Source organism: Melozone crissalis, unplaced genomic scaffold (genome assembly GCF_028551555.1).
Source record: "Melozone crissalis strain CALT ecotype California unplaced genomic scaffold, PUWL_Pcris_2 ptg000018l_1, whole genome shotgun sequence".
Classification (NCBI taxonomy): domain Eukaryota; kingdom Metazoa; phylum Chordata; class Aves; order Passeriformes; family Passerellidae; genus Melozone; species Melozone crissalis.
The window spans coordinates 2,801,531-2,815,300 of record NW_026535796.1 but is presented as its reverse complement, the minus strand read 5'-3'; the positions used below and the strand labels follow the sequence as shown (position 1 = coordinate 2,815,300).

The following is a 13,770-nucleotide window of genomic DNA, read 5'->3' as shown; positions in this document are numbered from 1 at the left end:
CCTCATTTTCTTCTCATTAGAAACACTCCTTCCCTGCACAATGTCCCATTCTCCAACTGTCTTCTCTCTACCATTCCTTATTTCTCTTCCCTGAGGGGTCATTGTCCCTCCAGCAGCAGAGGGATGCTGGTGGTGCTGGTGGCACTGGAATGCTGCTGGCAGTGCTGGCAGTGCTGGTGAAGCATCTGGCAGCTTGTCAGAAACTGCTCCCATTCTGGGAAGAGCTCCAGAACCATTGCCAAAGCTAGCCCTTTGCCCAACGAAGCAAAACTGAGGCAAGAATTCCCATTTTTGCATTCTCACCCAGGCTTGAAAGCTCAAGGTAAGGACAGCACTCAGTTGCTTGCAGCCAGGCTATCAGCACTTGGAGCCCACGCTAATTACTGCCAATCCCCATGATGATGCAGTGAAAGCTATCAGGGACCAGGGTGCTGTGAACTCCCTGCCAGCCCTTCACCAGAGCTGCTCCTGCTCCTCCTCAATCCTGGGAACACTTGGGGTCATTTGTGACACCTGATCCCAGACTGTCGCTTTGCAAGCAGAGATAACGGCCCCTATACCAGATTGCTCCAAACCCCATCCAGCCTGGCCTTGGTGACTTTCAGAGATCCAGGGACAGCCAAAGCCTCACAGGGCAGCCTGTGCCAGGGCCTCAGCACCCTCACAGGGAAGGATTTCTTCCCTATATCCAATCTGACCCCACCCTCTGTCACTGGGAAGCCATTCCCCCTTGTCCTGTCACTCCATGCCCTTGTCCAAAATGCCTGTCCACCAGTTCTAGAGCCCCATCAGCTCCTGGAACATGAAGTTTTTGCCCTTGAAAGGATTGGGGTGGTGAGGGGATGTGAGATTCCATAGCTGGGGACACAAACACGGTGTCAGCAGGAAGAGAGGTGACAGTTCTGGTACCAGGGCCAGCAGTTTCCAGCAGGAGCATCCCAGATCCCTGAGGCGCATGTCAGCCTGGGTGGGAATCATCTCACCTCAGCTTTCCAGGAATTCCTTGGAATTCTCTGTAGGCTGCTGCCTGACTGCAAAGGGAGGATGTAGAGGATGTAGCGGATGACTCAAGGGAAACCTGCAACTTTCTAAGGATTAAAGCCCAGAGAGCAGCATGGATTTGCCTCTTCTCGGAAGAAATGCCATTGCTGACATCCTAAATCATCCCTCTGCTGTGTGCCAGGCCTCCAGCTGAGCCAAAGAATTTTTTATTGCATAAATCTTCTTGGAAACTGTGTGGTGAAGGTGAAGTACCTCTGAAATTGTGGCATACACATGGCAAAACTAGATTTGAATCAGAAATCAAACTTTAAGAGGACATTTGTAGTGCAGGGTCCTTAGGATCCACCTCAGGAATGACAGGGGGTAAGTTAAGGCAGTTCAAAAGACAAGATTTCAAGATTGAAGTTGCTATAAAATAGAAGCTGAGATGGAGCCCAAGTGCTCTGGGCACAGGTGTGGTTGCTGAGGCTCTCTCCCGTTGCTCATTTCCCGGGCAGAGTGAAGAGCAGCTGAGGAGCAGAGCCCTGAGCCCGTGGCAGGCTCTGAGGCAGCTGCCTGTGTGTGAGAGCCCTGGAGAACACGAGGCAGCACGGAGAGCAGGGGCTGTGGCAGGAGCTGGGACAGAGCCCGCGCCGGACGCTGCTCGGGCTCAGCCCGCGGGCTGCGCTCCCCTTTCCCAAGGGACCATTCCAGGGAACCTCCTGCAGATCCCAGCCCAGGGACAGCAGCTGGAGCCTGGCAGCTGAGGGCAGTGCACTGCGGGCAAGTTCTCCAGGCTGCCAGAGGAAACGAGGTCAGACTCTTCTCTTCCACCTTCACCAGGGCCCCCTCATTGGGTGGAACCTGGTTATTGATTTTGGGGGCAGAATTGAGGTCTGTAGGGAATTCAAAGCTATAAATAGTGTGGGAAAATGGAGGGAATATTGTAATGAGTGTCCTGCTGAAGGAATCCAGCATCTCAGTGATATCAACTGATACCTGAGAGTCCAGCTCAGATCCATCCCAAAGCCATTTGCTCTCTGGTACCTCCATAGGCAATCCTCTCCTTCTCTAATTGTTTTCCTGCTCCAGCTCTGTCCTGTCCGCAGCCAGGAAGGAGGCATGTCCCTGGCTTTTGTGCCAGACACGCCAGACCAGGCTCCCACATCCTCCTTGCCATCTGTCCTGTCCCTCACCCCTCTTTGTGCTGCTCCACATGGAAGCTGTGGGTGGGAAAAGATGGAAAAGCCACGTTTGGGGGACAGCAGCGTTGCTCTGGTGTTTCTGTTTGTCACCCCTGCAGCTGTGTGAGGGCAGGAGAAGCAGCAGAGGTGTCACCATGAGCACTTTGTCCCCTGGCACGGAGGGAGCCAGCCCTGCCTGCTGGAGCCAGCCCAGTGGGAAGGCATCCCAGGGGAGCTGGAATGAGGAGAGCCACGACAACTGGAGCCAGTGTGACAGCAGGCAGTGGAGCAAAGTGCCTGTCCCACTGCTGCTGCTGCTGCTGTGCCTGTGTGGGATGGTGGGAATGGGGCTGTGCTCTGGCTCCTCAGCTTCTGCATCCACAGGAACCCCATCACCCCCTGTGTGCTCAGCCTGCCCATGGCTGGCTCCACCTTCCTGCTCTCCATCACCATCAGCCTGGGGATATTTTCTGTCTCAGAGAGCTTCTGCCACCAGCTGGGCTCGTGGGCTGTGACAGCTGGGCTGAAGGTCCCCATCCTCTTGGCTTTCACTGCTGCTGTCTCCTCTCTGACAGCCCTCAGTGCTGTCACAACTCTGTTTGTCCTCCCGTGTCCTGCTGGCCCTGCCCCTGCTCCCAGTGCTTCCCGGTGCTCCTGTGTGCCCTGCTCTGGCTGCTCTCCTTGCTGCTCACTGCCACCCTCCATTGCTGCCCTTTGGTGCCCATGGCCTTGGTGCTGAGCTGCCCCTTCTCAGTGCTCAGCCTGCCCTGTTCTGCTCTGGCCCTGCTGGCCAGGCTCCTGTGCTGCTCATGGAAACAGCTCCCAGGGAAGCTCTGTGCCCTGCTCCTGCTGCTCCTGTCATCTCCTTCCCCTTCTTCACTGCTGATTTTGGGCACTGGCTCTTGCTGAGGGCGTTTGACTTCTCTGTCTTTGCCCCCAGCCCCTCTCTCCTGCTCACCTGTGCCCAGAGCAGTGCCCTCCCTCTGACTGACTGCCTGGCTGGGAGCTGTGCAAAGAATTCACCCCCTCTGGTAGTGTTGCCTTGCAGAGGGCTTTTGAGGCTTTAGTGCCAGAGCCAGGGCATAGGGACAACCCAGTGGAACCATCATCAGGTGGAATCATCATGAAACAGAATCATCACAATATAGAACAGTAAAATATCCAGTGTTGGAAATTATCTCTACGGGTCTTGGTGTTGAGCTCCTGGCCCTGCACAGGACATGCCAATAATCCCAGCCTGTGCCTGAGAGCCTTGTCCAAATGCTCCTTGAGCTCTGTCAGGCTGGTGCTGTGTGCAGCAGGGGAACTCCTGCCTGGGACAGTTGTGGGTGCCACGAGGAATCCTCATGGAATGGTTTTGGTTGTGTCCTCTGGTTTATGGAAAATTTAGGAGGAAACCTTGAAATGGGATCCCTCTAGAAAACAAATTCAAGCAGCTCCCCTTCCCCAGCTGGTTCAGGAAAAGATTTCCTTCGAGAAAAGTTGAAAAAACTGTTTATTTAACAAGGAGATATTCACAAGCATAAGAAATGAAAACAATATGAAACAATAAAATCTCTTGCTGTTCTGAAGAGTTGGCAAATTCAGACAGTCCTTTTTGTGGAGTGTAGTTTGGCTCACTCAGTCCCTTCTCAGTCCCTCTGGTGCTGGAAAATGCCGCAACCCAGGCCCCGGTGGGCCACAGGTGTGAGCTCCTGGTGCTCTTCTGGGTTTTCAGTCCAGAGCAGGTTTGAACAGTTCCAAGCAAAAGGAAAACCACAGTCCAGGGAACTTCTCTGCCTCAGCCAGCTGAAAAAAGCCTAAAAACAAAGGAGAGCTCTGTGCTGCATGTCTGTGCTGCAGACAGCACGGTCTGGGAGGAGGAATGGGGAGGAGTGAGCGCAGCTTCTGAAAACAAACTGCTGCCTCTGCTCTGCCCCTCTTTGCTCAAGAACCAGTCTGAAATGTGCAAAACCTATTTCTGGGCTAAACAGATGAATGGGGATGCAATTCAGCTCATAAAGTCACCCAGGACAAATTGGAAGGAACGGTAGAGATCATCTCATTTCATCTCTCCTTCTTCCATGGGCAGGGACCGCCAGGAAACGTTTTGCTTTGAAGTCTTGCTCTTTTGAAAGGAAGCTCAGGTAGGGAGTGGTCTGGGTGACAGTGGAGACAAGGAACATGCTGGGAAGCAGAAAAAGTACATGGAAGGATAATGGTCCTTCTGCATTTGCCTTGGGAGGGACGCCCTTGCTGAGTTGTTTTTCCCTGAACAAGGGGTTCCACCATGGAAAGTTTTGACTTTCGAATGGACAGGAAATGGGAGTCAAGGAGAGAAAAACCATCTCAAAAGTCAAAGTCTCTTCTGTTAATTATTACCAACTCCTTTAAGAAATGGTCGTTGGGTGTTTAACGTCATGTGTGTCTACAAATCCTGACTGCACACATGACTTTCATTCTCACTTCCCTTCCCAGAATCAGTGGCATGTTCGTTTTCCCTGGATTTAGGGTATTGGGAAAAGGAGGGACAAATTCCCCCTGAGCAAGAGATGTGGATGCTGCCCAGGTCTCTCCCAGGAGGAATCAGGAGCTCTTGGCACTGCCAACATCATCCCAAGCATTGCAGGCATGTGCCTTAGGAAGGGCTCTGGTAGCTCTGGTATGAGACAGGTGCCTGCCCTGCTCCCAGACCAGCCAGAGGCTTTAGAATGGGATAAAAGAAGGAAATGAGCCGTTTTGGACAGTGTTTTACCAAAGCAGGCCCTGCAGTGAAGTTTGGATGTTATTTATTCCACAAATTCTGAGCCAGGAATTACCGCTCTGGAAACAAAGATCAGGACAGGGTGGACTGTGGGTGGAGCTCCTGTGCAGAGTGGCTGTGCCGCTCCTCCTGAGGGTGGCCAGGTTCAGGATGGAGGTGCTCAAGGGCTTCCCTGGACACTGATGCTGGGGAACCAGAGCATGGATGGCCCCATTCTGCAGAAGAGCAGCATAACCCCCTAATTTCTGTGCAATTCAATGGTCCAAGTATCTGGTGATGGGAATTTCCATGTTTAAAGCTCTTTTTGTTCACCTGTTCCAGGCTACAGTAGAGTTCACCCTTCATCCGGCACTTTGATATTCAGAAGGATTCAATTCTGGAATTCACGAATGTGAGACATTCCCACTGAAAGGATAAGGGAATGTTGCTGTCCCACCCCAGCTCTGCAGCCCTACCTGGTGTCCCTTCCCATCAGCTGGGAATGCAGGGCTGGCTGTGCAGGACAGAACGGGAAGGATGCTCCCTGTGATCCCAACCCCTCTCCTGCCATCCAGAGGCACCAGCCATGCAGGGATTTGGGAAATCACCATGGCCAAGGCCATGAGGGTCATTGCATGGGGAATAGAGCTGGGGAACAGCACTGAGCCCAGCTGCACTGCTTGGAGCCATGTGGATCCAGGACGGAGGAGGAAAGCCATGATCCAGTGTGCTCCCTGCAGAGCATCCCACAAAAATCACCCAAGGCAATGCTCCTGCTCCCTTATCCTGCGTGAATACACCACCATAGGGAGGGTGATCCCATGGATATTTATTAATGAGAAGACTCAAGGAAACCCTCAGCCTCTGGCCGAGGTCCTTCAGCAGAGCAGTGGAAGTGATCAGCAGGCTCACATCCCTGTGTCCCTGAGGCACCATCGCTGTGGTCAGTTTTTTCTTTCTGCTCCTCAAAGACCCTCTGGAGGGAATCCCTGAGAGATCGCACTCTACAGAGCCTCCAGCAGCTCGCCATGGAGAAGGGTCTTGTGCACCACCCTGCCAAGAAGTAGATGAAGGGCTTGATGCCGCTGTTGATGCAGGTGAGCAGGAAAACCACCTGTGAGGACACATCGATGTAACCGAGCTGCTGCATAAAATGGCAGACGCTGAGGAGGAGAGTGAGGAGCACAGTGATGACGATAACGATGTCGCGCCTTTTGGGTTGCTGCTGCTGGGAGCCCGACTTGGCCTTAATGAAATCCATTGTGCTGGAAACGAGCATGGGTGCAACAAAGAAGAGGAGGATGAGGGTGTATGTGGAGATGAGAGGCGCACGACAGTACTTCTCCTCGTGTGATGGGCACAGGAAAGTCACTGCAGGAATGACAGCAAAGAGAGCAAAGAAGGCACAAGATTGGACACTTCCGACCACCAACCACATGCGCTCGGGAAGGTCATAGGGGTAGCAGCGCTGGAAGAGGTTGCGCACAAAAAGCACAGGGATACTGCGTATCAGCTGAAACAGCCCCCAGTAGTAGGAGACCACTGACATCCGGAAAAGGAAACTCAGGTACAGCAGGGGCATAATATGAGAGCAGGACACATCCTCCACCAGGAAGAGAAGGGCAGAGAGGACTGTGAAGAGAAGGAAGAGGAAATCAGTGACAGCCAAGTCAAAGATGCCAGAGTTACGGCTTTGCAGGCTGAGGAGGCCGATGACAGCCCCGTTCCCAGCCAGCCCACAGAGGCTGATGAGCAGTGTCACACTGTGGGTGGCCACTCTGGTGACATCTGTCTCACACAGATAATCTCCTTCAGTGGGTGAGGCAGGAGATGGGGACACGGTGGTCACCTCCATGGATGGACGCTGGGCAGGCAGTGGGATGTGGCCCCTGGCTGTGGTCAGAGTGGATGGGCAGTCAGTGCTTGGAGAATCCAGAGATGGACCATGTGGCTCCTCGGCAGCTCCCTGCAGTGGGAAGGATTCAGTGGGGAGGAGTGAGATGTGCAGGGGAGGAGAGCAGTGGAAATGGTGGGGTGGGAGAGGAAGATGGGAGGAACAGAGCAGCTGCTGCAGGAGAGGAAGGTGGGGTAGGGAGGAAGGCAAACATTCCACTGACCTGTTCCCTGTGGGGCAGCAGCAGGCAAAGGGGTCTGTGCAGATCAGCGGCGCTTCCTGGTCCCTCTTGCTCCTTTGGGATCCATGTCCTAAAGCGGCTCCTGCCAGGTCAGGGACATGAAGGAGAAAGTGCCCAGATCACCAGGAGCTCCTCATTTCAATCCTGCTGGCTCCTCTGTCTGTGCCCTGTCCTTGTGTTGCTCCCCAGCTCTCAGTGCAGTCCCAGGGCAGTCACAAATTGCATCTTGGGCTACATCCAAATGTTGTTTCCTCCAAGACACTTATCTTGGGGTTTTTTGCAACAGAGAAATTGTTTTTTGTCAAAAGGTCCTAAATGAAATATTCTGCACATGGTTTATTTCTTCCTGATTAGGAATATTCCTTCTCAGCTAAATCTCCCATATTCTGACTGCCTTCCATCTCCTGACAGGCTTTTACCATTCCTCATATCTCTTGCCTGAGCAGTCACAGCTATGATAAAATAGAACCATAAAATATCCAGAGTTGGAAGGGAGCCGCAAGCACCATGGAGTTGAGCTCCTGGCCCTGCACAGGACATCCCAACAATCCCAGCCTGTGCCTGAGAGCATTGTCCAAATTTTCCTTGAGCTCTCTCAGGCTGGTGCTGTTTGCAGCAGGGGAACTCCTGCCTGGGGTGGTTGCTGGATGACGTGAGGAATCCTCATGAAATGGTTTGGGTTGGAAGGAACCTTAGCTATCATCTCATTCCATCTCTCCTTCTGCAATGGGCAGGGACACCCAGGAAAACTTCTGATTTGAAATCATGGCTCTTTTGAAAGGAAGCCCCGGGAGGGAGTGGCCTGGGTGACAGTGGAGACAAGGAAGGTGCTGGGAACTTGGAAAAATACATTGAGGATCATGATCTTGTTGCACTTGCCTTGGGAGAAGCCCCTTGGCTGAAATGTCATTCCCTGGATAAGATGATGTGGAAAGTTCCTACTCTCCATTGGACAGGAAAAGGGGAGACAGGGAGAGAAAAATACTTTCAGATGTCAAAGTCTCTCTGTTCTCTTAATTATAATCAATTCCTTAGGAGTTAGAAATGCTTATTAGCATTATAAATGTTCCTAAGATGTTAAACCTCATGTGTGTCTCAAGGTTTCACTCCACAGAAGGCTTTCACTCTCACTTCCCTTACCAGAAGCAGTAGCACATTGCTTTCCCCTGGATTTAAGGCAGTGGGAAAAGGAGGGAAAAATTCCCCCTGAGCAAGAGATGTGGCTGCTGCCCAGGTCTCTCCCAGGAGGAATCAGGAGCTCTTGGCACTGCCAACATCATCCCAACCACTGCAGGCACGTGCCTTAGGAAGGGCTCTGGTATGAGACAGGGACCTGCCCTGCTCCCAGAGCAGCCAGAGGCTTTAGAATGGGATAAAAGAAGGAAATGAGCCATTTTGGACACTGTTTAACAGAGACAGGCCCTGCAATGAAGCCTGGATGTTGTTTATTCAACAAATTTTGGGTCCAATATTACCCCGATGAAGGCAAACAAAAACCATGAATGCAAATGTGATTGAGGGGTGGTTTAGAATGACAAAGATCAGGACAGGCTGGACTGTGGCTGGAGCTGCTGTGCAGAGTGGCTGTGCAGCTCCTCCTGAGGGTGGCCAGGTTCAGGATGGAGGTGCTCAAGGGCTTCCCTGGACACTGATGCTGGGGAACCAGAGGATGGATGGCCCCATTCTGCAGAAGAGCAGCATAACCCCCTAATTTCTGTGCAATTCAATGGTCCAAGCATCTGGCGATGCGAATTTCCATATTCCATGTACTTTCTGGTACAGGCACAGGAGTTCAATGTAGTTCACCATCAACCCTGCACTTTACTCAGAAGGATTCAATTTTGGAATTCAAGAATGTGACAAATTCCCACTGAAAGGATAAGGGAATGTTGCTGTCCCTCCCCAGCTCTGCAGCCCTACCTGGTGTCCCTTCCCATCAGCTGGGAATGCAGGGCTGGCTCTGCTGGACAGAAGGGGAAGGATGCTCCTTGTGATCCCAACCCCTCTCCTGCCATCCAGAGGCACCAGCCCTGCAGGGATTTGGGAAATCACTGCCACCCCATGATGGGTGTGTCCCCAGGGATTAAGGTGTCCCATTCTTTGCAGGCAAGAGCTCCCTGAAAACACCATGGAACTCATCTGCTGAGCCAAAGGAGATGGAGTTCATTCCCTGGGGCCGAGGCCATGAGGGTCATTGCATGGGGAATAGAGCTGGGGAACAGCACTGAGCCCAGCTGCACTGCTTGGAGCCATGTGGATCCAGGACGGAGGAGGAAAGCCATGCTGCAATGTGCTCCCTGCAGAGCATCCCACAAAAATCACGCAAGGCAATGCTCCTGCTCCCTTCTCCTGCATGAATACACCACCATGGGGAGGGTGATCCCATGGATATTTATTAATGAGGAGACTCAAGGAAACCCTCAGCCTCTGGCTGAGGTCCTTCAGCAGAGCAGTGGAAGTGATCAGCAGGCTCACATGCCCGTGTCCGTGAGGCATCATTGCTGTGGTCAGTTTTTTCTTTCTGCTCCTCAAAGACCCTCTGGAGGGAATCCCTGAGAGATCGCACTCTACAGAGCCTCCAGCAGCTCGCCATGGAGAAGGGTCTTGTGCACCACCCTGCCAAGAAGTAGATGAAGGGTTTGATGCCGCTGTTGATGCTGGTGAGCAGGAAAACAATGTGGGATGACACAGCAATGTACCCGAGCTGCTGCAGGAAATTGCAGAGGCTTAGGATGAGAGTGAGGAGCACAGTGAGGAAGACAGCGATGTCACTCCTCATGGGTTGCAGCCGCTGGGAGCCCCACTTGGCCTTAATGAAATCGATTGTGCTGGAAATGACCACGGGTGCAGCAAAGAAGAGTAGGATGAGGGTGAATACAGAGATGAAAGCTGCCCGGCAGCGCTCCTGTTCTTGTGATGGGCACAGGAATGTCACCGTGGGAATGACAGTGAAGAGAGTAAAGAAGCCATAGGATTTGGCACTGTTTGCCACCAACCACATGCGCTCAGGAGGGTTCCAGTGGCAGCACAACTTCCATATCTTGTACATGTACCGCACGGGGCTGTTGACCATCAGCCAGAACAGTGCCCAGTAATACGAGGACACAGACAGCTCAAAAAAAACCTGTATGTACAGCCTGGGCATGATATGAAAGCAGGACACGTCCTCCACCAGGAAGAGGAGGGCAGAGAGGACTGTGAGGAGAAGGAAGAGGAAGTCAGTGACAGCCAGGTCGAAGATTCCATTTTTGCTGCTTTTCAGGCTGAGGAGGCCAATGACAGCCCCGTTCCCAGCCAGCCCACAGAGGCAGATGAGCAGGGTCACACTGTGTATGGCCACATTTGTCACATCTGCCTCACACAGATCTTCTCCTTCAGTGAGTGAGGCAGGAGATGGGGACATGGTGGTCACCTCCATGGATGGACGCTGGGCAGGCAGTGGGATGTGGCCCCTGGCTGTGGTCAGAGTGGCTGGGCAGTCAGTGCTTGGAGAATCCAGGGATGGACCATGTGGCTCCTTGGCAGCTCCCTGCAGTGGGAAGGATTCAGTGGGGAGGAGTGAGATGTGCAGGGAAGGAGGGCAGTGGGAATGGTGGGGTGGGAGAGGGAGTTGGGAGGGTTGGGCTTGTTTGGCAGGACATTGCTAAAGAAGAGACAATAAACATTTTCACCTCCTCTGAAGTTGCTTAAAGATTACCAGGGCAGAAAGATAAAAGGATATATAGGTGTGGACGCAGGATGATAAACATGGCTGGAAGCACGGGGGACAGTGATAAGGAGGCCCACAGTAATTTGGGGTAAGTTCTGTAACAAGAAGCAAGAGCACATGGCCAAAGGAAAAGTTCAAGGCAAGGTCAGCTTTAATATCAGAGCACTCAGTGAATACGAACACCAGGGACCCCTCTCAGTGAACCTCCTTGAGCATCAAAGGATGTTCAGTGGGAAGTGGGTGCTAGGAAATGAGTTCTAGTAAAATGGTTCTTCTGTACTGGACAAGAACAATTTTTTAATGTCTACGTATGGCTATAGTGGATAAAACCACTGTTGCAAAGTTTCACAATACACATACAAATAAGGAGAGATCCTTCTGCATGTCCTGCTGCCCAATACTTCACTTGGCAACACCATTAGTTGGTGTTAAGAGCTTTGGTGTCAGTCCTCATCCATGCCATGCCATGCCATGCCTCCCATCGCCTCCCATCGCCTCCCATGCCATGCTATCCCATGCCATGCTATCCCATCCCATCCCGATGGGTTCCCAGTCCCTGGCATCTCCCTGGCTGCAGGTGTGGCCTGTTGGGCTCTGCTGCTGTCCAGTGGCAGATTTGGGATTGGTGGCACCCAGAGCCCTCCTGCCCCCACCAGCCCCTGTCTGCCTGATGCCTTGGGCTGGCTCCCTGGAACAGAGGCCAGAGCAGGTGAAGAGAATAAAAGGAGGCTTTGATGAAAGGCTTTCAAAATGTTCACCTTGGGCTCGCAAAGCCTCCGAGAGGGGCTGCACCCAAAATGGGCAATGGCCATGAGTTTTTCAGATAGATATAAGTTTGGTCCTTTTACAGATCAGGGGTTAATCCTCCAATTACAGCTTCAGAAAATTAAGTCATTTAGTCCCAGTTTGCCCTCCCTCAATTCAATTTTGTCTGTACTTTTCTTGGTCTGAGGCAGTAGAGTGTCCTTGAATTTCAGGCCTAGAGAGATTGGTTTGTCTGACCAAAATGTGCAGACAGTTAACTAACACTGTCCATGGAGTTTAGAGTAATGCACTAATGCAGTACAGGATATGAAAAATAGAAAGGCTAAAATCCTAAGGCATCATGCCCCTCTGACATCCTCTAGGAATTCCCCCCAGGCTGCCTTCCCCTCCAGACAGCCCCGCTCCTCTCCTGCCCCACTCAGGAGCCCCAGCAGTGTTTCTGCTCCTCCTGGCAATTCCATGCTTCTGCAGCGCAATGAACAGCAGTGGAGCCATCCCTGTAGTGCCTCTTGTTTGTGTCCAAAGGAGGTTGGGGGGCTGGAGAGCAGGGATGGAGCTGGGGAGGGGCATCTCCAAGAGAAAGACAGCCCCAAAGCCTTCCGGGGCAGGCTGGGGTGAGCAGCCCGTGGGGAGGGACTGGAGCCTGAGGCCCGGGGCTGGGAGGGATGGGAAGGACGGGAGGTGGGTGGGCTGCATGGGGAGTGGGATGGGAGGGTGGTGTGGGAGGGGTGAGACATGATGGAGCTGCTGGGAAGATGTGGTGGGAAGGTGTGGGGTGTGGTGGGGCTGGAGAGAAGGTGTGGGGTGTGGTGGGGCTGGAGAGAAGGTGTGGGGTGTGGTGGGGCTGGTGGCCTCAGGGAAGCCCCAGGGAGGGGGGTGATGCCCGTGGAGTCCATGGTGACAAACACAGGTGTCACCCTGCTCCTGGAAGGGGGTGGCTGTGCTGAGGATCACGGCCTCCTCCTCTCCTTGCTGCTGCACCACCTGAGCCTGCTGAGGGAGCAGCTGAAGGCAGTGGAGAGGAAGAATTTCTGAAGGCAGAGAAATCTTTGCACCTGGCTTACAAAATTAGAAATTAAAGATCTCAGGGGAGATCTTTGCTGTGACACTCACAGAGCACTTGGGATGGGGAATGCTGAGCCCCTGGGCCATCGTGTCTGTGCCAGCCCAGCTCTGGGCACTGGGGATCATGGTTGCTGAAGGGAGCACAAGCCATGGCTGTGTCACCTCTGAAATCAAGACATTTTAAGTCTAACAGTAAAAGTGTGTTAGACTAATAACAATTTGGAGTCAAAATTGTGAACATATTGGAAATATCTTTGCCATAGACAGATTTAAAGAAACAACACTTTTCAGGCATTTTTTTGCATTATAATATCCAGGATTTTTTTATAGATACTCCCAATTTCTTACGTCATGGTATAGGTGTGTTGTTTCTTTTAATTAGTACTAAAATATGCCATCTATCTTAGTTAAATGGATAACCTGGGTTTTTTTCCAGTGAACTATATTTTAGTAAATTTGATGTACAAGCCTAGGAAATGGCTCCCTTATTGCCATTAAAATTATGTCTTGCAATTTTTTAATTACATCTTTTGGTGTGCATAGGCCTCTGATATCCTAAACGTCTCAAGATATCATTCTTATTCTATGACATCCAATTTTTTCTAATTATATGATAAATTAAAAGTACTTTATTGATTTTTTTTCTTGATCTATTGAGTAAGTTCTCTATGGGGTATGCGCTAATAAAGTCTTCTACTGACACTCAGCCAAAACAGATCTAAATCAAAATCAGCTAAAAAACCACAGTCAAATAAGCCTTGACTCATTAAGCATCTTTCATTACAGAAATTCCTAAACAATCACAGAATTCCTGGCTAACTACCTCTCTGTCCCCTCCCTCCAGCCACATTCCCAGCTGGCAGCAGCAGCCAGAGGAAGCCGGGAAGCGCTGGCAGAGGGGGCAAAGGCAGCTCAGGGTTCACGGTGCTGTTTATTGATATTAGTCCTCAGTGGGATGCAGGAACCAGGTGCCAGGGGGAATTCTGGGGTCACAGCCATATTGGGAAGGATGCATTTGGGGGTAAAGTGCTCTAGGACCCGTGAGGGAGGAGCAAATCCATGCTCCAATGCGCTCCCTGCAGAGCATCCCTCCCAAATGGCCCTTTTCAGTGCCTGTGCTCCCTTTTCCTGCAGGAATAAGGGTGGGAGGGTGATCCTAAGTCACTGCCCCATGGTCCTGCATGGGGGCACTTGAGGGGTTCAACAGGC

At 52.0% G+C, this 13,770-nt stretch overlaps 1 protein-coding gene and 1 pseudogene across 1 annotated transcript; one reads left to right on the top strand and one right to left on the bottom strand.

Moving 5' to 3' along the window:
- Positions 1-2,479: 2,479 nt before the first annotated feature.
- Positions 2,480-4,363, top strand: LOC128937105 (mas-related G-protein coupled receptor member D-like; annotated as a pseudogene).
- A 1,356-nt stretch (positions 4,364-5,719) lies between these two features.
- Positions 5,720-6,742, bottom strand: LOC128937102 (mas-related G-protein coupled receptor member X1-like). The gene has a single exon (XM_054276458.1). It carries the CDS (start codon positions 6,740-6,742, stop codon positions 5,720-5,722), a length of 1,023 nt encoding a protein of 340 aa, XP_054132433.1.
- Between the last annotated feature and the right edge of the window lie 7,028 nt (positions 6,743-13,770).